The sequence below is a fragment of the Muntiacus reevesi genome, chromosome 2, assembly GCF_963930625.1.
Source record: "Muntiacus reevesi chromosome 2, mMunRee1.1, whole genome shotgun sequence".
NCBI lineage: Eukaryota > Metazoa > Chordata > Mammalia > Artiodactyla > Cervidae > Muntiacus > Muntiacus reevesi.
The window spans coordinates 268,998,075-269,021,089 of NC_089250.1; the positions used below are offsets into that span (position 1 = coordinate 268,998,075).

The 23,015-nt window shown below is 51.0% G+C and overlaps 2 protein-coding genes across 2 annotated transcripts; both read right to left on the minus strand.

Annotated features, from left to right (window-relative positions):
• Window positions 1-6,490: 6,490 nt before the first annotated feature.
• Window positions 6,491-11,936, minus strand: KLK8 (kallikrein related peptidase 8). The gene is made up of 5 exons (XM_065926622.1): window positions 11,867-11,936; window positions 11,253-11,412; window positions 10,806-11,065; window positions 8,787-8,920; window positions 6,491-6,646 (listed from the first exon to the last, which is right to left on the minus strand). The coding sequence occupies exons 1-5, from the start codon at window positions 11,934-11,936 to the stop codon at window positions 6,491-6,493; spliced, it is 780 nt and encodes a 259-aa protein (XP_065782694.1).
• A 2,179-nt stretch (window positions 11,937-14,115) lies between these two features.
• Window positions 14,116-19,935, minus strand: KLK9 (kallikrein related peptidase 9). Its single transcript, XM_065926625.1, has 5 exons — window positions 19,893-19,935; window positions 19,600-19,756; window positions 16,828-17,093; window positions 14,916-15,052; window positions 14,116-14,268 (listed from the first exon to the last, which is right to left on the minus strand). The coding sequence occupies exons 1-5, from the start codon at window positions 19,933-19,935 to the stop codon at window positions 14,116-14,118; spliced, it is 756 nt and encodes a 251-aa protein (XP_065782697.1).
• Window positions 19,936-23,015: the final 3,080 nt, after the last annotated feature.

The window sequence follows — 23,015 nt, forward strand, 5'->3', positions numbered from 1 at the left end:
TCAGGGGTCCAGCCAGCCTGATCCGCCCCCTCTGCCCGCTCTCCCCCTACCGGAGATGAAGCCCCTTCTCAGCTCGGGGAGGTCGGATCCGACCCGGGCGCCAGACCAGGCGTCTCCAGCCCGGCGCGGGGCGGCTGTCTTATACCGAGTCCACTCCCGCCCCCGCCCTCGGCGCCCTGGGGTGCAGGTGGGGCGGGCTCTGGGACGCCCCCTCCCGCGTTCGCGGTTATCTCGAACCCCTGCGGCAGCCCAGGCGCTTGCACTCGGCTCTCTCCACCCTCTCACCCCCGCGCCTTCGGGCCGGCATCCCGGGTGCAGCTGCGGAGGGAGGATCTAGACCTCCGGCCCTGGGGGCGGCGGGGCGGAGTTCAGGGGGAAGCAGGGCTGAGGAAATGGGCTCTGGCTGGGCCCTCCTCCGGGGCCGGTTTCTTGCCCGCATCCCCTCTCAGGGATGTCGTAGACCCTGTACCCTAATTCTCACCAGTTTGGGAGAATTCGTTCAGGCTGGAACCCAGTCATCTTTGAACCTGAACCCATTCCCAGCCCTCACACAGGGATAGTCGCTCAGTCGTGTCTGACTCTTGGCCACCCCGTGGACTGTAGCGCCCAGGCTCCTCTGTCCATGGGATTCTCCAGGCAAGGATACTGCGGTGGGTTGCCATTCCATTTTCCAGGGGATCTTCCCGACCCCGGAATCGAACCCCGGTCTCCTCAATTACAGGCAGATTCTTTTTAATTTAACCCTCATACAGGGTATGAATTAAAAAGAAGATGCTCTTTCCTAACTGGATAAATGCTTACTGTTATCAGTATCATCTGTTTTCATATTATACTCAGATTTCTATACATACTCTGTATTTATAACAAAAGTGTCTGTATTGAACATTATCTAATTAATATCACCTCTTTCTTTACATATTACCTTGAAAAAATTTTCCTCTTAGTATAGATGGGTTCCCCTTCCTTCTTAAGGGTTGCATAATACTATTCCATATTATAGCTGTATCATGATTTATGCAATCTGTTTCAAATTAGAGTGTGTTTGGATAGTTTTAATTGTAATAATGCTGGGTTGTGCTTCCTTGTACATTCCTCTTTGCTAATTATGTTCATTCAAGAAATATTTACTGAGCATCTGTTCTGTGCCAGAAATTATTCTGGCTCCTGGGGACATTGTGGTCAGCATTCCTTCATACAAGCTCTTGTTCTAGTGGGTGGAGACTGAGAATACAAAAATAAGCATATAAAATACATGCTTTGTTTGTTAGATGTTGGTAAGTACTGCAGAGAAAAATAAAAGCAGGGAAGAGGGATAGGGAGATACTGGTTTCCCCCTCTCTCAGGGACCCCTGGGGTTGTATTATTAGGAAGATTCCACATGAAGATGACATTTGAACAAAATCTTAAAGGACTAGGTGAATGGGTTCATGTGGCTTCTTGGAGGGAGTGAGTTCTAGGCGGAGCAAATCGGCCGGTAAGTTAGGCACGAGGCATGGATAGAATGTTCTAGAAGGGGAGCCCTTTTTGAAATTTTCATTTATTCATTTTTGGCTGTGCTGGGTCTTCGTGGCTGTGCGAGGGCTTTCTCTACTTCGGTGAGCGGGGGCTGCTCTCTGTTGCAGGCTCGAGCTTCTCATTGCAGAGGCGCCTCTTTTTGCACAGCACAGGCTTTAGGTGGGTGGGCTTCAGTAGTGGTGGCTCATGGACTCTACAGAGCGAGCTCAGAAGTTGTGGCCCGTGGGCCTAGTTGCTCCTAGGCACATGGAACCTTCCCTGACCAGGGATCGAACCCCTGTCCCCTGCATTGGCTGGTGGGCTCTCATCCACCGCACCACCAGGGAAGTCCAAGGGAGCCCTTTGACTGGAGCTGAATGAGCGGAGTGCAGGGCAGGTGACGAGGTGAGAGAGGTAAGAGGACTCGGGTGACATAGGATCTTGAAAATCAGAGTAGGACTTTGGCACTTACCTTGAGTAAGATCGGAGCCATTATACCTGAAGGCCAGTTCCTAAAAGTGGAATTGACCCCAGCTTCTAAATCAGACCCCCAAAATGTGATCTGGTCCTCAATCCTGAGCCTAAATCTTACCTCAGTTCTGACCCCTAACCAAACTCTAGGTTTGTCCCATAATTTGGCCCATAACAGACATTATTGTTGCCTACTAAAGTATTCACTCCTTCTGCCTTTCTAGCAGAACTCCAATTTTGTTTGGATAATCTTTTATCCTCATCATGACTATGAAGTTTACTGCACCAAGAAGGAAAATCATATCCTGCCCCCCAGGGATTGGTTTAGAAATGAACATGTGATGCAGGTCTGGCCAATGAGGAGTGAAGGGGAGACCCCTGGGGCTTTCTTATTTCCAAAAAGAGACACTGGCAGAATTCTCTTTTCTTTCTTCTAGATAGTACCCCCTCTAGATGTAAATTTTAGAAGCATGGCAGCCTTCCTGGGACTGGGGAGGGAAGTGGCTAGTGGACCAAGCCCAAACACCGCAGATGGTCAAGCAGAGAGATCGAGTGATGTAACAGGATTTGTACTTTCAAAATATCACTCTGGTTGCTATATGAAGGACGGATTTTAAGGGGGTGTGGAGACATGAGAAACTATTGTTATTGTTCCGATGAGAGTTGATGACATCTTGGATAAAGCCATTTGGGAGGTGGGGATGGTAATAAGTGGAGGGATTCAAGGTGCATGTAGGGGAATCAACAGGTCTTGGCAATGGATTAAATGGAAGCTGTGGAGAGGGAGACAGATGTTAAGGCTTCGAAGTCTCTCACTTGATGGATGGAGCTGCCATTCACTGAGAAGACACAGTTGGATATGATCAAGTGCTCAAGACAGAGTGAAAAAGACCCCACTCTTTTTCAGAGAATGCCGAGGAGGCTGAAGAAAACCCTAATCCTTACTTTGACACAATTCTCAACACCAGTCTTGTTTTTTTTCTCTTAATAATGCAATTACTTTATTATAAGCCTGAATGTCACCTAACTCATATTTTAAAATGTTGTGTGGGAAACAGAACAAGTAAGCATATTAAAAGATGGTAGTCCACCTCCTCATTCCCCCCTCTAGCATTGATGAAGGATATGGTCAAATTATAGATGTTATAAAAGGTAACACATAGATTTCACTTTGAATTCTGACCAAGCTTGGAGTGTGGTATCTGATGGTAGAAGATACAGATACTGAAGGTTTGTTGTTGTGGAGCACAGGTTCTAGGCACGTGGGCTTCAGTAGTTGTGGCTCATAGACGCTAGAGAGTAGGCTCAGAAGTTGTGGAAGTTGCCCACGGCTCATGGAAACTTCCCAGACCAGGGACTGATCCCTGAGTTCCTATGCGCTGCCTTACCCCATCCTCCTGGAAAAGAAGCAGCGTCTGTTTCTTGTGCACCTACTATGTGATGCGTCAGGTGTCTTGTGAACTTCATCTCTGTTTCTCTCATGGGTCCAAGCGAGGACTGTCTTCCCCACTTTATAGATGAGAAAAGGAAGGTTTAGAAGAAGTTAGTGGGCTTCCTTGGAGGCTCAGTGGTGAAGAATCCGCCTGCCAATGCAGGAGACACGGGTTTGATCCCTGATCCCTGAAGATCTCACATACTGTGTGGCAGCTAAGCCCATGCACACAACTACTGAGCCTGTCCTCTAGAGCCCAAGGGCCACACCGACTGAAGCCCTGGAGCCTAGAGCCCGTGCTCCGCAACAGGAGAAGCCACTGCAGTGAGAAGCCTGCACTCTGCACCTGGAGAGGAGCCCCCACTCACCGCAACTGGAGAAAAGTCTATGCAGCAATGAAGACCCAGCACAGTCAAATAAATAGATAATATATATATATATATTTTTAAAAAGAAGTTAGAATTGAGGCTTCCCTGGCGTTGCACTGGTTGAGACTCTGCCCTTCCACTGCAGGGGGTGTGGGTTTGATCCCCACTTGGGGAAGTTCCACATGCCATGAGATGCTGCCAAAGAAAAAAAAGGGAAAAAAAGTTAGAATCCTTGTGGAAAATCAATAGCTAAGGAGTCAGAAGGGTCAGAATTGGAATGCTGAGGATTGCCCAAGGTATACCAGGTGGCACTAGTGGTAAAGAACCAACCTGCTAATGCAGGAGACATAAGAGAGGTTTGTTCCCTGGGTGGGGACAATCCCCTGGAGGAGGGCATGGCAACGCACTCCAGGATTCTTGCCTGGAGAATCTCATGGACAGAGGAGCCTGGCGGGCTACAGTCCAGGGGGTTGAAAAGAGTCAGACACGACTGAGCAACTTAGCAGACATGCATCCATCACCATCGCACAGACCCAGTCTGAGAAGGAAATTTCTCTGTCACCTATCTTGGCTCAAAATGAACTGGGAATCCCATGGACTTATTCATGATGCTCGTCCCCACGTTGGCCAGAGCCCCAAATCCCAACCCTCTTGTGTCTGCCCTTTGTGCTTAGTCCTGCTCTTCAGTCCCACCCAGACACCCAGATCCATACTTCCTTTGCCCTCAGACTCTTGTCCTGGTCTTCTGCCTCAAGACTCATCTTCCGGCTCACCATCACATCTGAACACTGGTACCTCTCTGTCCTGCGGCTGTGCCTTGCCTTAGGGCGTTCCGAACATTGGCATCCTGGAACTTTCTGATTCAGTGTCTTAGGTTCTAAAAGCCCATTGTTTCTGACTTCCCGGATTCCCTTCCCCAATTTTTTCATCATCAGCCCCCACTTCTTATGGAAAGCTGCCCCCACACGCATATAGTTCTGGTGAAACTGTTAATCATAGTTTTCCAAAACACTCTCACCCATTAGTATAGACATATGGTCCAGTTAAGCCAAGATTATGGTTTCCTCCCTAGAAATAATGATTGATCTAATCAATGGGGGGGTTCAGTTCAAGCTGGACCAATCAGAATTCTTCCCTGGGATTCATATTAAGATGTTGGGAGAAAAGAGATCTTTGTTTCTGCTGAGTTTGCTGAACTGGGGCTGTCTGAGGCTACTATGTTCCCTGAGTGTGAAGACATTTGTCCATAGAGGCTGAAATGAGATCCACGGGAGAAGAAAAGAGATGAGCCGAGATGAGAAACAGTCCACACATATGAGAGAGAGAAACAGAGACAGACAGAGCAGCTAGGGAGACAGAGAAATTGTCACAGAGGAACAGAGAGATGATTGACTTAACTCACCAATTCAGGTGGGCTTCCCAGGTGACGCTAGTGGTAAAGAATCCACCTGCCAATCCAGGAGATGCAAAAGATGTGGGTCCGATCCCTAGGTTGGGAAGATATCCTAGAGTAGGAAATGACAACCCACTCCAGTATTCTTGCTGTGGATAATTCCATGGACAGAAGAGGCTGGTGGTGCTACAGTCCATGGGGTCACAAAGAGTTGGACGTGACTGAGCACACACACACACACATACATCAATTCAGGTACTTGAGACTCTGATATCCATGTCACTTCCTCCAATATCATGAATCATCTTCAAGGCCTTCCTAAGCACCTAAACCAGTCAATCTTCCTTTATGCATAAAACCAGTTTGAACTATGGCTCAGCCACTTGTATGCAAAAGCTCCTTGACATAAATAGGTCCTTTCAGCTTTTGTGCTGCCTCATTCTCATGAATGCTCATGGGTGCATATGTTAGCTATTCATATATTTCCTGGACCCTAGTCTGCATAGCTCATAGTTTATAAGGAGAAATGTCCCCATAGTCAGAGCTATGGTTTTTCCAGTAGTCAAGTACAGATGTGAGAGTTGGACCCTAAAGAAAGCTGAGCACCAAAGAATTGATACTTTCAAGCTGTGGTGCTGGAGAGGACTCTTGAGAGTCCCTTGGACTGCAAGGAGATCAAACCAGTCAATCCTAAAGGAAATAAATCCTGAATAGTCATTGGAAGGACTGAAGCTCCAGTACTTTGGCCTCCTGATGGGAAGAGCCAGCTCACTGGCAAAGACCCTGATGCTGGGAAAGATTGAGGGCAGGAGGAGAAGGGGACAACAGAGGATGAGATGGTTGGATGGCATCACCAACTCAATGGACATGAATTTGAGCAAATTCCGGGAGATAGTGAAGGACAGGGGAGACTGGCGTACTGCAGTCCACGGGGTCACAAAGAGTCAGGCAAGACTGAACGACTCAACAACAACAACATCTCCCCCCAGAACTTAGTAAGTTTAGCTGCTAAAAAAAAAAAACAAAACAACACGAACAGCAACTCTTTTAATGGTCTTTCGCAGGCCAGTCCATTGGACATTTGAAAATCCTTACATCTTCTCTCTCCTCTGAATTAACCTCCCATTTCTCCAAGTCCTCCCAGAAAAAAGGAGGGGAACAATTTTGGACAGTGGTGATGGGCAGAGTGACCATGGGGATTCTCATCTCTCCATTTCCGGGGTGCAGATCCTCTGCCCCTCCACCCCTCCCAGGAGGGCCAAAGCACAGACAGGCAGAGAGCCAGGCTGATGTCGTGAGTTTATTGAGGGAGATTTAGAGCTTGTCGTGGGATCAGCCCCTGCCACCTATGGTCTTCTTAATCCAGTCCAGGGAGCGGCAGACTTTGCTGTAGACACCAGGTTTCTCAGGCCGCCCACAGGGGTCTGATCCCCACGATGTGATGCCCTGGAGAACGCCATTGCATACCAGTGGGCCCCCAGAATCTCCCTAGAAGGGGAGAATAGAAGATTTTCACCTAAGTTGCTCAACTATTACCAGCATTTCCTGGGCTTCCCTGGTGACTCAGATGGTAAAGAATCTGCCCACAATTCAGGAGACCTGGGTTCCATTCCTGGATCTGGAAGATCCCCTGGAGAAGGGGATGGCTACCCACTCCAGCATGCTTGCCTGGTGAATCCCCTGGACAGAGGAGCCTGGTGGGGCTACAGCCCATGGGATCACAAAGAGTCAGACGGACTGAGCAACTAAGGGAAACACACACACCAGCATTTCCTACCATCTCTGTCACGGGATTGGTTCCCCAGGCATAGGATCTTTGTATCCTGGGACCAATGGTGAGAGAGAAGGGTGGGGCCTCCATGTGTGGGGATACAGACAGGATGTCTAAGGGCAATGGAGGAAATCCTGATCAACGGGGGAAGAGATCGCTCTCTGGAGGGTCTAATCCAGAGAGCAGAGAGTAGCAATTGCATCAGGGAGACTGAGCTCATCCATATTTTGGCCACCTGATGCAAAGAGCCAACTCACTGGAAAAGACCCTGATGCTGGGAAAGACCGACATCAGGTTAGAAGGGGACGACAGAGGATGAGATGGTTGGATGGCATCACTGGCTCAATGGACATGAGTTTGAGCAAGCTCTGGGAGATAGTGAAGGACAGGGGAGCCTGGCGTGCTGCAGTCCATGGGGTCGCAAAGAGTGGGACACGGCTGAGAGACTGAACGGTAACAACAACAATTCCTGGCCAATCTTGAAGAGATCATCTAGTTACAAAACACAGGAGAAAGGAGCCTGGTTCTTGCGGATATACATACACCCAAGGGAAAAAGGTGGGAGTATGTGGGGAGATATTATTGCCTCTGGGCAATCATCTGGAAAAGACTAGCTTCCATAGCAGGATCTACTCATGGAAATGATTCTATTCTTGGTCGATAGGAAAGGGAATGATTCTATTCCTGGCCAATAGGAAAGGGAGCATTGAAGCATTGTCTTCAGGGACCAATCGTTAGCAAAGGGGGCGGGGACAAATCCAAGTGGAGCCCTGAGGACTGAACTTGCAGTCAGTAGGCTAGAGAGTGCTGTATCAGTGGCAAAGCCCAAGATGTGTCATCTTGAGGATGGGGAGCCCATTGAGGGAGCCCTGAAATCAACGGTGCCATCCTCTGGCCAGTTGGGAAGACAGCATTGCTCCCCAAGGAACCAGTCATAGGAGAAGGTAGCCATGCTAGGGAACGCAGTCAGGACCCGGAGAAAGGGAGCTCACTCTACGATCATCGGGAAAGTCAGCACAAACTCCAGGTGCTAACAGTGGGAAAGAGGGCAGAGAGCTTATCCTTCATGGACTTCCTTTCTCCTCCCTGCACCTTCCCCAGCTGGCAAGCGTTCCCAAGGAAAAAGCAAGGACGATTCAATTATCCTGATTCCCGCGCTGTGCAGCCTCTGAATGCGCTTCCCACTCTGTAGAGACAGGGGTGCTGACTCTTTGGGATCGCCCCACTGCCAAGCCTCACGTCTCTGCAAGGCGAGCGAGGGAAGAGGGGAGTTTCAGGACTTCCCCGGTGGCCCAGTGGGTAAGAATCTGCCTGCCGATGTGGGGGACTCGGGTTTGATCCCTGGCCCGGGAAGATCCCACATGCTGCAGAGGAACTAAGCCCAGGCACCATAACTACTGAGTTCACGGGCCTAGAGCCTGCGCTCGGCAGCAAGAGAGCAATGAGAGGCTCGCGCGCCTCAACAAAGAGGAAGCCCGCCGCCCCCCGCCCCCCAACACACACACACCCCACCCAGTTCGCTGCAACTAGAAAAAGCCCAAGCAAAGCCACAGAGACCCAGCACAGCCAGAAATAAGTAAATAAAAGAGGGAGTTTCCCAGATCACCAGCCCAGGCTGGATGCATGAGACAAGTGCTTAGGCCTGGTGCACTGGGAAAACCCAGAGGAAGGTGGAGAGGGAGGTAGGAGGGGGGATCGGGATGGGGAACACATGTAAATCCATGGCTGATTCATGTCAATGTATGACAAAAACCACTACAATATTGTAAAGTAATTAGCCTCCAACTAATAAAAATAAATGGAAAAAAAAGAAAAAAAAAAAAAAGAAAAAAAGAGGGAGTTCCCGAAGGTACTCACCTGGCACGTGTCAGCCCCACTACTGTCGCTGGCACAGACCATGCTATCCGTGACCTGCCCTGGGTAGGCTTTCTCACACTGCTCCTGGGGAATGATTTTTACTTCTGCACAGTTGAGAGTGTCAGGAAAATTCTCTGAGGGAGCAGAGGTTGTAAGTTGCCAGAGACAGCAATCCTTTCCCTTCATCCCTGTTGGGATCTAACCTCCCGTCTGTACACCCACAGCTGCAAAGGGCTTTCTGAGACATCTCACAGGAGGGCACCTTCTCCTCTCATCACAGGAAAGCCGCGGCCCCTGCTCTTTCTTTTTCTCCACCCAGAGAAGGACCTTCGGACCCTACTGTTTGTTTCTTGCCCTGAGGTCAACTTCAAATGAAGGATCGGGTGACTGGGGGGCCTGGAAACGCCCCTCTGTGACACCTCTGAATCTTTCCAGTCTTCCCATTCCCAGACCAGCAGGTCCTTCATCTCAGCTCAGTCCTACTTCTTCCAAATATCACCTCTTCCTAGACGCCTTCCCTGATTATTCTAACTACAACACCACATCTCCATTACTCCCTTTCCTCTCACCTCACCCCTGTAATATTCCATTCTAGCACTTGGCTACACCTAATATTTCATTTTATATGTATTTGTTTATTGTCTATTCCCCCACTTGCATGTAACTCCACAAGGCTTTGTATGGTACAATACCTGGGGCATATCAGATGCTCACAAAATAAGTGCTGAATAGATGATGGGCAGTGGAACTAGTTTTTCTTATTAACCTTTGAAAAACAGACTTCAGAGGGAAAAATTCTACCTGGTACCTCTATGTACCAGAAGATATATGCCCAGAATCTCATTTAATCCTCACTTGAGCTCTTGGAAGGAGGGAGTCATTCATTCCTTCACCCATGCATTTCTTCAACAAATGTTTACCAAACACATGCTGTATCCCAGTCACCACCCTGAACACTAGAAGAACACAATGAAGAAAACAGATATAATCTGAGCCCTCGTGGAACTTAGAAACCTATTGGATAATTATCCCCATTTTGTAGCTGAGCAAACTGAGGTCAAAAGATGGGAAGGGACTTGCCCAGAGAAAAGGGGCAGAACCATGATTTGAACTGACCTGCCTGATTCATGAGCAGATAGGTTTCCACAGCAGCCCATTGTTTTCTTAGGAGTCAGACAGGCAGGGACATGAATTCTGATTTTTGCTTTCCTAGCAAATCACATCACCTCTGAGCTGAGCCCCAATCTCTTCATTGTGAAGCAGGGCAAAGGCCTCACTGAACTCTGAAGTCCCAGAGGGAGGACCTCAGTGGAGTCCAGACTTGAGTCAAGAAAGAGGAGGGAGCTGGGTATCTAGACCGAGTGTCCTGGGGGAGAAAAGACCTGGACTCCTGAGTGTGATGGGATCTGGGGCCAGGATCTTGGGTTCAAGATGGAGAAGAGGGAGCCTGTTTTCCTGGTCACTGAGTCCCTGTATCCCAAGTCTGTTGTGAAGATTACGTAAAACTCTGAATAACAAAATAGGGCTTCCCTGGTGGTTCAGACGATAAAGAATCTGCCTGTCAATGCAGGAATCCTGGGTTCAATCTCTGGGTCAGAAAGATCCCCTGGAGAAGGGAATGGCTACCCACTCCAGTATTCTCGCCTGGAGAATTCCACAGACACAGGATCCTGGCGGGCTGCAGCCCATGGAGTCACAAAGAGTCAGGCTCGACTAGTGACGAACACTTTGACTTTCTGTACCACAAAAAGTCTCATAACTCTCCACCTTAAAGGAGGCATGCATTCACTCATCCACTCTTCATTCATCCATCCACTTTTCTGAGCCCTATTAAGCAATCTGTTTCCTTTTTCCCCCATCATGCCTATCAATATTCTGGTCTTAAAGGTTTCTAACGTGGACCACCCGTGACTGTCAACCTCACAGTCACGTTCCCTTCCTCATCTGCTCTAGAGGCAAAGCGTCGCCAATGGCTTGGGGTCCACTGGGCCAACCAGCTCCTCCTCTCCCTCCCACTACCTAGGGGGCTGGTGACAGTGCCCCAGCCTGAGATGGTGCACTTCTGGCCAACTTGAGGGCAGTGATCCGCCAGCTTGATGGGCTTCACTTTGGGCCCCAGGGATACCCGACCACGTAGCTGAATGAGCATCACGTCGTAGCTGTGGTCGTTGTTGCTGTTGTTGTAGCAGGGGTGCGGGATGGACTGAGCCACGGCCCTCTCTTGTTCTGACTCATCCTTATTCTTCAGGCTGTGCTCTCCCACGCGGACCGTGTATTTCCTGTGATGATGGGGGTGGTTGGGCACCCGGGCAGGGATCCGGGCTCCCAGCCCCCTCCTCTCTGAGACCCAAGTCCCCTCTCCTCTCAGACTTCCATTCTCAGAGACCCGGTCCCCAGCTCACCCTTCCTGAAGCGAAGCCCCAACCCGCTCTTTCTCCACCACCTCTGCGGCAGGAATCCACTCACTTTTTTTGACAGTGGGCTGCTGTAAGAACCCAGTTGTCCGCTATGAGAACACCCCCGCAGACGAGCCGGACGCCCTGGAACAAGGCCGTCTGCCATGGCTGAGAGTGGGGCTTGCACTCCTTGCCTTCCAGCACCTTGCTTTCCTGTGCCCTCAAGTGTCCTGGAGGCAGGAGGGAGAAGTTTGGGGCAGGAAAACACGGTGGGTTCAAACGGATACACACGCACACACCCTCCTCCGGCGTCTGCCGCCCAGCTTGCACGTGCTGCTGCACAGATGCACACGTACCCTCGTGGAAGGCCATGAGTCACCAGACACAGAGTCACACACCTGAGCCTGCGTGCACCCGCCCCGGAGACTCGTGTGAATGTCTGCGCCCCTCGGCAGGCAGCCCCGCTGGCTTTGGTGCGCTCCTGCAATACCCAGCAGAGACTAACACATTCCTAGCTGCCGCCACGTGTACCAGGCCTCCACCCTCTGGAAACCCCACGGGAGCTCCCGCATGTCATCTCACACTCCCCATCTCCCCACACGCTGCCACAGGCACCCACGCAGCCACCATGACGGTGTCCCCCCAGGCTCACGTGCTCCACCGATGCCTTCCGGTCCCGCTCACCTGCCCGGGATTCCAGCAGCAAGAGCAGGACCATCCAGATCAAGACTGCAGCAGGTGAGGGACATCCCATGGTGGGGCCTAGGAGATGAGGGGACAGGACTGAGCGGAGGAGGAAGGAGGAGACCAAAACCCTAGTGATCTCGGGGTTGAGGTGGGGAGAAACAAGACCCTAAACCATTCTTCTGGGTCTTGCAGGAAGCAGGAGCTGAGGACCAGGTCTCAGGTCTGAAGAATGAAATGGGGCTCCAGATTGCTGAATCTGAGTTGCTGGGAGCCCATGGGGTTGTTGGATTCCCACATTCCAAGGAAGGAGGGAGTCAGGGTCTCCGACTCCTGGGTCTGAAGGAAGAACCAGCTGGCAGCTGAGACTCCCAAGTCCTGGAGAGCATGGGGCTGGGGTGCTGGTTGCTGGGTCTCCAAGGAAGAAGGGATCTGAGGTTCTGGGGGAGGGGGCAGGGGTCTGATACCCTGTGCCTGAGAACTTTGGCATCTCACCTTATAGAATTCAGGGGGCGGGGTCACCTACTGATTCGGGCCCAGAGGAAGAGCTCCCAGTGCTTCAGCACTGCGTGCCTGGTACAAGATCCTGGAGCCTTTTAACCGGAACAGCCCGCCTCCTGATCCGACTCCTCCCACCCGGGAGCCGGCAGAGCACTGAGAAACTGGAACCCTGGGTATGGCTGAGGAGAGGCTGGGGGGCTGAACGGGAAATCTAGAGGGAGCAGGGGTTGGAATCTCCAGCTCTTGAGGTCTTGGAGAAAAGGAGCTTAGTACTGTGACTCCTGGGTCTGAAACAGAAAGGAATGGGTGCCCAGACTTCTGGAGCTGAGGGAGGGGGGGGGCTGGGGTCCTGGGCTCCTGGGTCTGAGGGAGAAGGGGGCTGGGGGTCTGGACCCCTGGGTCAGAGGGAGGAGGGGGATGGAGGCCTGGATTTGAGGTCTGAGGAAGAAGGGGCTGGAGGCGGAATTCTTAAGGTTGTGTTTTTTTTTTTTTTTTTTTTTTTGGAAGGAGAAATTCGGAGCCTCGGTTTTTGTGGGAGGAGGGGGCTGCCAAAAACCCGAATGGAAGACAAGACCGTCTTCTGGGTCCCAACTTCTGAGGGCGGGACGCCCCGCCCTCTGGCGGCCCCCTGCGAGGTCCAGATTCCGGGAAGGCAGGTTTGGGAGGCGCTGTGACCTGGTTTCCCCTTCCGCTGGGGGCGACGGGACCGGCCCAAGCAGAGCCCAGGAGCCTTGCTGCAATAGGGCTGATGCAGACAGACCTAGGCAGGACCTACTCCGGGCTTATGGGGAATTGCAACGCAGCGGCCGTGTTCCCTCTCTACCCTCTATCGCGCACCCGATGCCCATCTTTTATCCTACAAAACCGGCAGAAGGAAGGCAGGACTCCGCACGTTTAATGCAAAATTATCCCTTAGATTGGGCGGGACTGAGCCCTTCTCCCAACTTCTCTCCTCTCGGTTGGTCCCCGCCAAGATGAACACCCTGGACATGCCCAGGAAGGGGCCATGGTGCGGGATGCGGGGAGTAGGCAGAGACTGACCCACTGCCTGAGTTCCACTTGGGGGAAGGGACCCTCCAGTAAGGCGGGGTCGCTGACAAAGGAGCTGGGGCCGTAAGGGGAAATCTCACTCTGGAGGGAGACGCTGTTTATTAATTAACTTATTTATTTGGGTCTGTGCTGGGTTCTCTTTGCTGCCTGGGCTTTTCTCCTGTTGTGGAGCCCCGGCTGTCGGCGCCCCAGCTTCCGTGGCTGCGGCGGGCGCGGTGGGCTCAGCAGTTGCAGGCCCTGGACTCCAGAGCGCAGGCGCAGTTGTTGTGGCTCCGGGACTTAGTTAATCCCGGGCACGTGGGATTCTTCTTCCCAGACCAAGGATCTAACCCACGTCTCCTGCATTGACAGGCGGCTTCTCTTCCCACTAGGGAAGCGCCTAGAGAAGCTATTTAGTGGATGTCTTTCCCGAGGTAGACCGCAGGGGGCGCTATTCTATGGGAGCGGTGCCGGTTCCTGGTGACTCAGAGATGCGGCCAAGAGGGACGGAGGTGTCTCCCCGCTCCTTTCAACTGGGAGGCAGCGATACAGTTCACGGGGCACCCCAGGTCTGAATATCCAGAAACTGGGAACTTGAATATACAGAAGGCGTCTCCAGGTCAACTGAGGCCAGGGGCAAAGACCGTCGAGACTGGAGTCTTGCAAATCCGCCTGCCCTGCGCCCACCCTCCTCTCCTGGTCGTCCAAGGCGCGAGGGCTCAGTTGTTCTCCATGGTTTCTTGAATCCAGTCCAGGTAGTGGCACACGCTTGTATAGACCGCAGGGCGCCGGGGTCTGGAGCAGGGTTCCGAGCCTCCGGACACCACACCTGCCAGGGTCCCATTGCAAACCAAGGGACCCCCAGAGTCACCCTGCACGTGTAAAAAGAGCAGAGAAACGGTTAGGCCGGTCTACTCAGGACCTGACACAAGGCATTTTCTTCCTCCGAGGAAGCTTCCAGTTCCCTTCTCCAGAACCGAGGTGTCTGGGTCTCCAGTCCCTCCTCCCTCAGTCCACCTGTGTGGGCTCAGTCGTGTCCAATTGCTTTGTGACCCCATGGACTGTAGCCCGCCAGGCTCCTCTGGCCATAGAATTTTCCCAGCAAGAATACTGGAGCGGGTTGCCATTTCCTCCTGCAGGAGATCTTCCCAACCCAGGGATGGAACCCACGTCCCCTGTGTCTCCTGCATTGGCAGGTGGATTCTTTACCGCTGAACCACCTGGGAAGGCCATAGATGCAGGAGTAAAATCTCATGGCCCCCACCTCCCCCTAGGACCTTGCATTGTGGATCCTAACCCCTCTTCTCCCAGGACATAGAGTCCAACCCCTAGTCCCCTCCTCTTTTAGGTCCAGGAATCCTGGCAGGACTGGTTCCCCACCTCCCCATCCCTTACCAGGACCCAGGTATCCCAGATCCTTCCGTGTTCTGTTCTAGGAAGTCTGGGGCTCCAACTACCTTCTCCCCCAGGACCCCGGAGTTGCTGAAGGACACCCACCCCCGTCCTTCCCAGGTCTCACCTGGCAGGAGCCCCGGCCCCCCTCCCACAGGCCAGCGCAGAGCATGCTATCGGAGATGTGGCCTGGGTACGCCCGACGGCAGAGCCGGGGCTCCAGGATTCTGATGTTGGCACACTGCAGCGTCAGGGGGTACTCCACTGTTGGGAAAGCAGGTCGGTTAAAGGTCAGCAGCTGTCTCCCCGCAACTCAGCACTCCCCCTCCCCCCGCTTTCCGAAGCACCCACCGCCCCACAGCACGAGACTCTCCAGAATCTCCAAGACAGGAACAAGTGACAAAGCAACAGAATCACAGCGCGGAGGAGAGACAGATGGGGACGAAGGGGAGAAGGCCGCAGAGGCAGACAAAGATGCAGAGGGCTGAGAGATGAGAAGAGATAGGTATAAAACCCACACAGGGGAAAAAGAGGGACCATGGTGGGAGACAGAGACCACTGGAGGGGAGAGAGAACTCTCAGAGGAGGCAGCGAAGAAACAGGGAGAAACAGACTCAAAGATGGGAATTCCCGCTGGTCCAGTTGGCTAAGACTCCGCATTCCCAATGCAGGGGGCCCAGGTTCGATCCCTGCTCAGGGAGCCAGATCCCACATGCTGCAACTATGAAGGCCACGTTCTCTAGAGCCCGTGCTCTGCCTGGGTCAGCCACCACAAATAGAAGCCTGAGCATCACAGCTGCAGGGTAACTCCCCGCTCTCTGAAACCAGAGAACGCCTGCATGCAGCGACAGAAACAAATACAATAAAAAATTTTTTAAATAAATGAAGAAACAGACCAAGAGACATCCAGGGAGAAAGGAGTGAGATCAAGGGGAGGAGACGCTTACAGTGAGATAGCCGTTGGCAGAGACTGAGATAAAGACTAGATAGAGATGGGGAAGTGGGGGAGGGGCTGTCTAGGGAAACAGCGGTCCTTGGGGGTGAGATGCAGTGAACCAAAGAACCCGTGTGTTGGCTGAAGGGCACAGCCTCCACTGAATTGTGCCAAATTCTGCCCAACAGTGGTCGTTATTTTAGAAATACGGACCCAGCATTGTCAGTTTTGAATTTTTCAAGCAAATCAATAAACTTGGCTTTTGTATCACATTGCTCAGGTTTTAACTGTTGGCAGCCACAAACTGATGTTTTTGTTTTTGTTTATTTTCATGGCACTTTGAAAGCCAGCACTGCCGTGGGAAGCCAAATTTGACTAATGGATGTGCTGATTTCTGACTGAGTGACATAGACCTTATTTCAGTTCTGAGATGCATGTATTTTCACATGTAAACATCTCTGAAATCAGGATGTGCCTTCCAGTAAATAGTGTCATACAGGGATGGATGGAGACTTCCCTGGTGATCCAGTGGTTATGAATCCATCTGCCAGTGCAGGGAACATGGGTTCGATCCCTGCTCTGGGAAGATTCCATTTGTCGCGGAGCAACTAAGCCCGTGCACTACAACTTCTGAGCTGGCTCTCTAGAGCCTGAGAGCCGCAGTCACTGAACCCATGTACCCCAGAGCCTGTGCTCCGCAACAAGAGAAGTCTGCACACCACAACTAGAGAGGAGCCCCAGCTTGCCACAACTAGAGAAAACCCTGGCACAGCAACAAAAACCAAAAATAAATAAGAAGGAATAAAATTGTTTAAAAAAGAAGATAAGTGAAAACAATTGCAAATGTGTCCTTTTAGCTATACGTACTTCCGTGTATCTTGTAAGAAAAGGATAACTGAAACCTGTTTTTCTTTTTCTCATTCTTAGTGGGTTGTAAGATAATGGTGCATCTTATCATTCATAGCATTTAGATCTGATGAAATATATGGATGCATAGATAGATGATAGACATAACATAGAGATGGAAAAGCAGAGACAGAGACAGAGAGGGGTTTCAGACCCCCGGCATGAGACATCAGGGTGTCTGCGGCGGGTGAGGCTGTACCCTTAGGACTAGACACGGCCCCCCAGCCTGAGATGAGGCACTCGGTGCCGGGGGAGACGCAGGTCTGGCTGAGGTTGAGGGGCTGCACGGCAGGGCCTAGATGCGCCTTCCGGGGCAGACGGACCAACATGATGTCATCGTTGTGGTCCTGGGCGGTGAGGTCCTGGTTGAACCCAGGGTGAGGGAAGAAGTCTGTGGCCCGGAACAGCTGCTCTGGACCCTCCCATTTCCAGAGGTGGTGCTCCCCGAGGCGGACCCACAGATACCTGTTGGACAGGTGTCAGAGGTCAAGGTGAGAGAAGGCGAGGTGTCTTCTGGGCCCCGATCCTCTTTATTCTGGCCACCGGGATGCTGGGTGACCCTCCACAAGCCACACACCCTCTCTGGGCCCTTGTCATCTCTACGTAACCCACAGTGCTGTGTGACTTTAAGCCAGGCACACACCCTCTCTGGGCCCCTGCCTCCCACTCCACCCCTTTGTTTGCCTCTACCTTCGCAGCTCTCCCCCAAAGCTCACACCTCTTCTTAGCCCCATGTCAAGTGAACCACCTTCCTCTCTGCCCCACCTGGAGCCTCAGTGGTGACCTGGGTCCCCTGGAACCATGGAGGCAGGTGAGGCCTCCGCCTATCACCCCACGACAGCCCTACAACCTGCACCCACAGGTCTGGTGGCTTCTGTGGGGTGTGGCGCTGTGTCTTTCCGTGTGTGTGTGTACGTGGAAAGGGTGGGATATGGAAAATCCCCAAGCTAGGCTCATTCGTGGCCTCAGACTTTTCCTGTCTGCTACATCCCTCATCTCTCAATGCACTTCTTCCTGAAATCCAGTCTCAAACCCTCTTCCTGCGGTGGCAGAGCCCACTTGCTCTGCTCTGGGTTCATGCCCTGGGCAGTCAGGGACCCTCAGGGTGTCTACATGTCCATCCCCCAACCCCTGGCCTCTGACACTAGGGACCAGGCTAACGACTGAGAACTCAGGGTTTGAAGACTGCAAGGTGTTAGCTCTGTCTTTTCCCTCTCTGTCACACTGTTGCCATGGTTTCTGGGCCTGGGAAATCAGCCCAACCCGACCCCACAGCCCCGGCTTGTCCCTGCTCCTGAATCTCCTGCACCTCCGTATGTCTGTTTCTCTCCTCTGTCTTTGCTACTGAAATGTGGCCACTGTTTTCCTAGCCTGATGTACAGGCCTGAGCTAACAGAGTGGTGTATGATGGGAAATTCTCACAGAGCAGCCTGGGTAGTCCCTATGCTTCATTTCTCGAGGGAAAATATCCAACAGGAGTGATGGCCCCTTTCCCCAGATAATATAAAAAGGATTTCTGCATCAGGTAGATTCTAGAATTCTATTAGAATGCCCAGAATCTAAGATTCTAAAATTCTAAGGTTCTAACACCCTGGAAACCCACAATTTTAGAATTCTATGAGGCTCAAGCTCTAGTATCTTAAGAATTTGAGATTCTAATGTTTTTGATTTCCCTGAATCAAAAAGTCTAGGATTTTTAAATTATCTGAATTAAATCTAGGGCATGAAAACCTAGGGTTCTAACATTCTGGGACAGTAAAACTAGAATTTCATCTTTCTAGAAATCTAGAAATCTTTGATTTTTAGAAATGTAAGAATTTAGGTTTCAAATAGTTTGAAACTCTCGAATTCTCTTGGTTAACACTTTGGGAATTTTAGAAATCTTGAATGGTAGTATGCGGGAATAGTAAATCCACCAGATTCTAGACATGTACGAATATAATCTAGAATTCTCTTGGTTCAAGATCCTAGAATTCAACAAACCACAGTATTCTAGGACACTGTAATTCAGAAATTCTCAGACTATGAGCTTCTCTACTCAATGATCCTAGCTAGAGCACTTTGAACCCAAGATTCTAGGGTTGCGCTATCTGACACAGTGATTGAGCACTTAAATGTGGCTAGTCCAAATGGAGATGCAACATACTTGTAAAATGCAAGCCTGGTTTCAAAGGCTTAGTATTAAAAAAAAAAAAAAAGACTAAACTATGTCATTCAGAAGTGTTTAAAACTGATTACATGTTGAAATAACATTTTGAGTATGGCAAGTTAAATCTGCTATTAAAATTAATTTTACTTTTTTTTTTTTTTTTTTTTGCCTTTTTGGTGTGTCTGCTAGAAAACTTAAGCTTTCCTATGTGGTTAGGGTTCTATTTCCATTGGTTAGTGCTGCTCTAGACTACTCAGATTCTACCTGTCCCTGAATCTATGTTTCTCCAATTCAGCAACATTACTAATGTAATTGCTTACTTACATTAGTGTAAAATATCCTAGATGTAAGATTTTAGGAATGTACAGCTCTGGATTTTTCCAGGTCAGAGTCTAGGCATCTAGGAGTCTGAGTGAGTGAAGATGATCAGTAATGTCCAACTCTGCGACCCCATGGATTATAGCCCACCAGGCTCCTCTGTCTATGGAATTTTCCAGGCAAGAATACTGGAGTGGGTTGCCTTCCCTTCTCCAGGGGATCTTCCCGACCCAGGGATCGAACCAGGTCTCCTGCTTTGCAGGCAGGAGGTGTGAGCCATCAGGGAAGCTCATCTAAGAGTCGAAGTTTCAAAATCTACACCCTGAGGACCAGCTTCTCTAGGATGCTAGAATTTAGAGCTGACTCTCCGTCATTCTAGGAGTTGAACTTTGGGGAGTAGAAGTGGAGGCTCGGTCCTTCCTGCCCACGGCTCCCTCCCTCCTCTACAGAGGTCCCCGGCCCTCTCTCTCTTTCCTGACCTCCAGCCCGGTCCAGGTCACTCACCGTTTGCGGCAGTGGGCAGCTGTGAGCAGCCAGCGGTCACTGATGAGGGTCGCCCCGCAGAAGAGGTGGGTGAGGTAGAACAGCCCGGCCTGCCAGGGCTGCGAGTTGGGGCGACATTCCTTGGCCCCAATGGCTCGGGTGTCTGCCCAGCCCTGCCCTGGGGTGGGGATAGGAGGTAGAAGGGTTATCAGAGAGCCAGGTGTGAGGGCTCGGGGAGAGAGGCTAGACAGAGGGCCTGATGGAAGGGTCCCGGTGGGGGGCCATGGAGGGGAGCATGGTGGTGGGAACCTCACCTTCCAGGAGCGAGAGCAGAACACAGAGGAATCCCAGCCTCATGACCTCTGGGGTGCCTGGATCTCCAAGCCTGTGCTCAGTGTCCCTGCTTCTTTATGGTAAGCCATACTGTCTTCCTCCTTGGGGCCGCCCCATGATTAATCTGGGTTGGGACATGTCCTGGGGAGGAGGGGGAAGCCCAGAGGCCTTGACTGGGGGCCATGGGGAGTCAGACTGCACCGGTAGACCCTTTGTCAGGATGAGCCAGGGGCCGGCAGCATCAGGGGGTCTGGCGCAGTGGGGGAGGGGCCGTGGGTGAGACAGTCCTCCTCAGGTGGGTTCTCCGGAGAGGGCAGCCCTGATTCGCCCTGACTTCGGGGTGGCAGCATCCGGTTACAGGATATTCTGTGGCCTGGAGGAGGAAGAGAGAAAGGAGGAAGATCCCTAAGGTGGAGTCCTAGGGTGGAAGCAAGTTCATTTTGAATGAAGTTGTAGTGGGCTGGGACCAACGCACTCGGCAGACTGGAGTGTTACCTAGCAAGACCTCCAGGGAATCAGGCTAGGAGTGGGAGAAAGAATCAGGACTCAGATGGAAGAAGGCGAACTAGCCGGCAGGATGGGGGTGAGGTAGGGAAAGAGGGAGAAAGAAAAAAAAAAAACCAGGGAGAGACAAAGACACTGAAGAATGCAGCGAGAAAAAGAAAAAGAGTCAGAAATGCTGTCTGGAATGGCAGAGACCACAAAGGGAGCTGCACACCCACAGAACCCTCCCTGGCACCGGGGCTTGGGCCCCTTCCCACGAGGATAAAGGCCTCTCCCAGGAGGTTGAGAAATATGATCCCATCTGGGTTAACCTACTCTTGTCATAACCTACTTCCGTTTCCACATCTCTACCACCCCAAGGATCCAGGCGTCCAACCTAGCTGGTACTAAGCACTTTCCCCATTAATACCACCAGATCTTGGCTGAGTCCTGAGAACATGGTCTTGTTTCTTTTCTACCCATCTCCTTCTTTCCAGTGTCCTTCGTATCACCCCATCTCCCCTGCTTCTCTCCCCATCCCTCCTTCTCACCAGATGAGCAGTCCCTTGAGGGCCAAGCCCAGATCTGACTCATCTCTGTGTTTCTCGCATCACCCTGTTCAAGGGTGGGCTCATGGGAGGCCTCAGGAGATGTTAATTGAATGAGTGAATGTCTTTCTCCATATCCTTCTTAGTAGTGAACTCCTACTCATCCTTCACGACCCAACCTAAATGCCCCCTCCTCCAGGAAGTCTTCTCTGATTCCTCCAGGCAGAGTACATCTTTTCCACACTGGGCACTTCCACCCTGGCCCTTCTGCTTTCTGTTGCTGTAAGACTTACAATCAAGCTGGGTCTGGGCTCCCTTGAATATGTACACCTCACCAGGATGTAGTGGTTTGGAGCATGGACTCTGGAACTGGACCATTTGGGTCCAAACCTCAGTGCTGTGTAATTGTTAAGTGTGTGATCTTGGGCAAGTCACTGAACCTCTCTCAGTTGCTCCATCTACTAAGTAGCAATAATAACTGGGGTTTGTGGGAGGATTAACACATATGAAGCACAACAGTGGTAGGCTTTCAATAAACATGCCTGTCCCCCTTCTACAGAGCCCTGCACTGCCTCCGTCCTAATACAGATCATCCATGACTACAGTTGCCTTATATTCTCTGCAGACTGGGAGGTCCTTGAGACCAGAGACTGAACACCCGCTCTGTGCTAAGTGCCATACTAACTGCTTTAAAGAATATTTTGATAGCTAGCTTTTTTTGACTATTTATTCTTTGCTGGCAGTTGGGTCAACATTTCATATATGTTTTCTCACTACATTCTCACAAGAGTCTAACTAATCTCTATTTCACAGTGGAGATAGCTGAGGTAGAGATAGCATTCAAGTATTTTGCTCAAGTCACACAGTGAGTTACAGAAATATATTTCCTTCTCTACTTGTGAACTCCTACTTATCCCTTAAAACCCCATGCATATGTCCCCTCATCTGAGAAGCCTTCCCTGATTCCTTCAGAAGGAGTCTTCAGGCCCTCTTGGGAAACCCTGGGCCTTCTTCTGTTACAGCATTGATCATTTTGTGTTATTTGTTAATTTGGCAATGCATTGAATGCCTTGTGTGCGTCAGGCATCAGACTAGGTGCTTAGAAAACCACAGTGAATAAATCAGAGTCCTTGCCTGAATTGACTGGGTGAGGGGAAGGAGACAGACCATCATGGAGTAAACAGATACTGAGATCATTTTTGCTATAACAAGTGCTGCCAAAGAAATACACAGAGCGATGGATTAGTGACCAGTGCGGAGGTTTACAGTGGGGAGAAGCTTTCAGCCAGGGAAATCCTGGAAGGCCTCCTTGAGGAAGTGACTTTGAGCAGGGACCTGAATGACAAGAATGTAAGGCTTGCCTGTCTCCTGGACCAGACTAGCAGCTCCTTGAGGGTAGAGCCTAGTCTGATTCATCTCCAGTACCTGGCATGGCACACAGCTCAATAAACACTTATGATGTGACTAAAGGAATGGGTGAATTGCCTTTGAAAATGAATCGAGTTTTCGAGTTCCCACCTTCTTCACTCTGATTCTTGCATAATAAGTTCAACTGATATGCCTCATTGGCGTTTCCTGGGTGTGCTAATAGGGGTGAGGAAATGGTGGAAGAGAGCTGTGTAGACTCTGCTCAAACGCTGTGCCCCAGTCTTCCGTGGGCTCTGTAGGGGTGCGGGGCAGGGGCCTTGTGGTCACCACTGTGTTCTCAGCACGCAGTAGTGAGCTTGCCATACAACTGATGCTCAATAAACTGATGTTGGAAAGAGAAAACAAAATAACCTGTGTAGGTTAGAAAACTTCTATTGTGCATGTGTTCCACTTGTGTTACCACTCTAAAGTCCAGGCTCAGGGGAGGAGACACCCAGACTTCTGTTAGCTTTGCTTGGATTCTGTGTATAACAGCCCCTGTTCTATGCGCTCAGTTATGTCCGACTCTCTGTGACCCCATGGACTGTAGCATGCCAGGCTCCTCTGTCTGTGGGATTCTCCAGGCAAGAATACTGAAGTGGGTTGCCATCTCCTCCTCCAGGGGATCTTCCTGATCCCGGGATCAAACCCGTGTCTCCTGCATTG

What these genes read in the sequence shown, in the direction of transcription:
- KLK8 (XM_065926622.1), bottom strand. Translation starts at nt 11,936, where the DNA reads ATGGGATGTCCCTCACCTGCTGCAGTCTTGATCTGGATGGTCCTGCTC. An exon ending in GCTGCTGGAATCCCGGGCAG is followed by an intron (nt 11,413 to 11,866) that starts GTGAGCGGGACC and finishes TCCTGCCTCCAG; the next exon opens with GACACTTGAGGGCACAGGAA. An exon ending in CACTGTCACCAGCCCCCTAG is followed by an intron (nt 8,921 to 10,805) that starts GTAGTGGGAGGG and finishes CTGCTCCCTCAG; the next exon opens with AGAATTTTCCTGACACTCTC.
- KLK9 (XM_065926625.1), bottom strand. Translation starts at nt 19,935, where the DNA reads ATGAGGCTGGGATTCCTCTGTGTTCTGCTCTCGCTCCTGGAAG. An exon ending in GGCCGTGTCTAGTCCTAAGG is followed by an intron (nt 15,053 to 16,827) that starts GTACAGCCTCAC and finishes CTTTCCCAACAG; the next exon opens with TGGAGTACCCCCTGACGCTG. An exon ending in GGGGCCGGGGCTCCTGCCAG is followed by an intron (nt 14,269 to 14,915) that starts GTGAGACCTGGG and finishes TTACACGTGCAG; the next exon opens with GGTGACTCTGGGGGTCCCTT.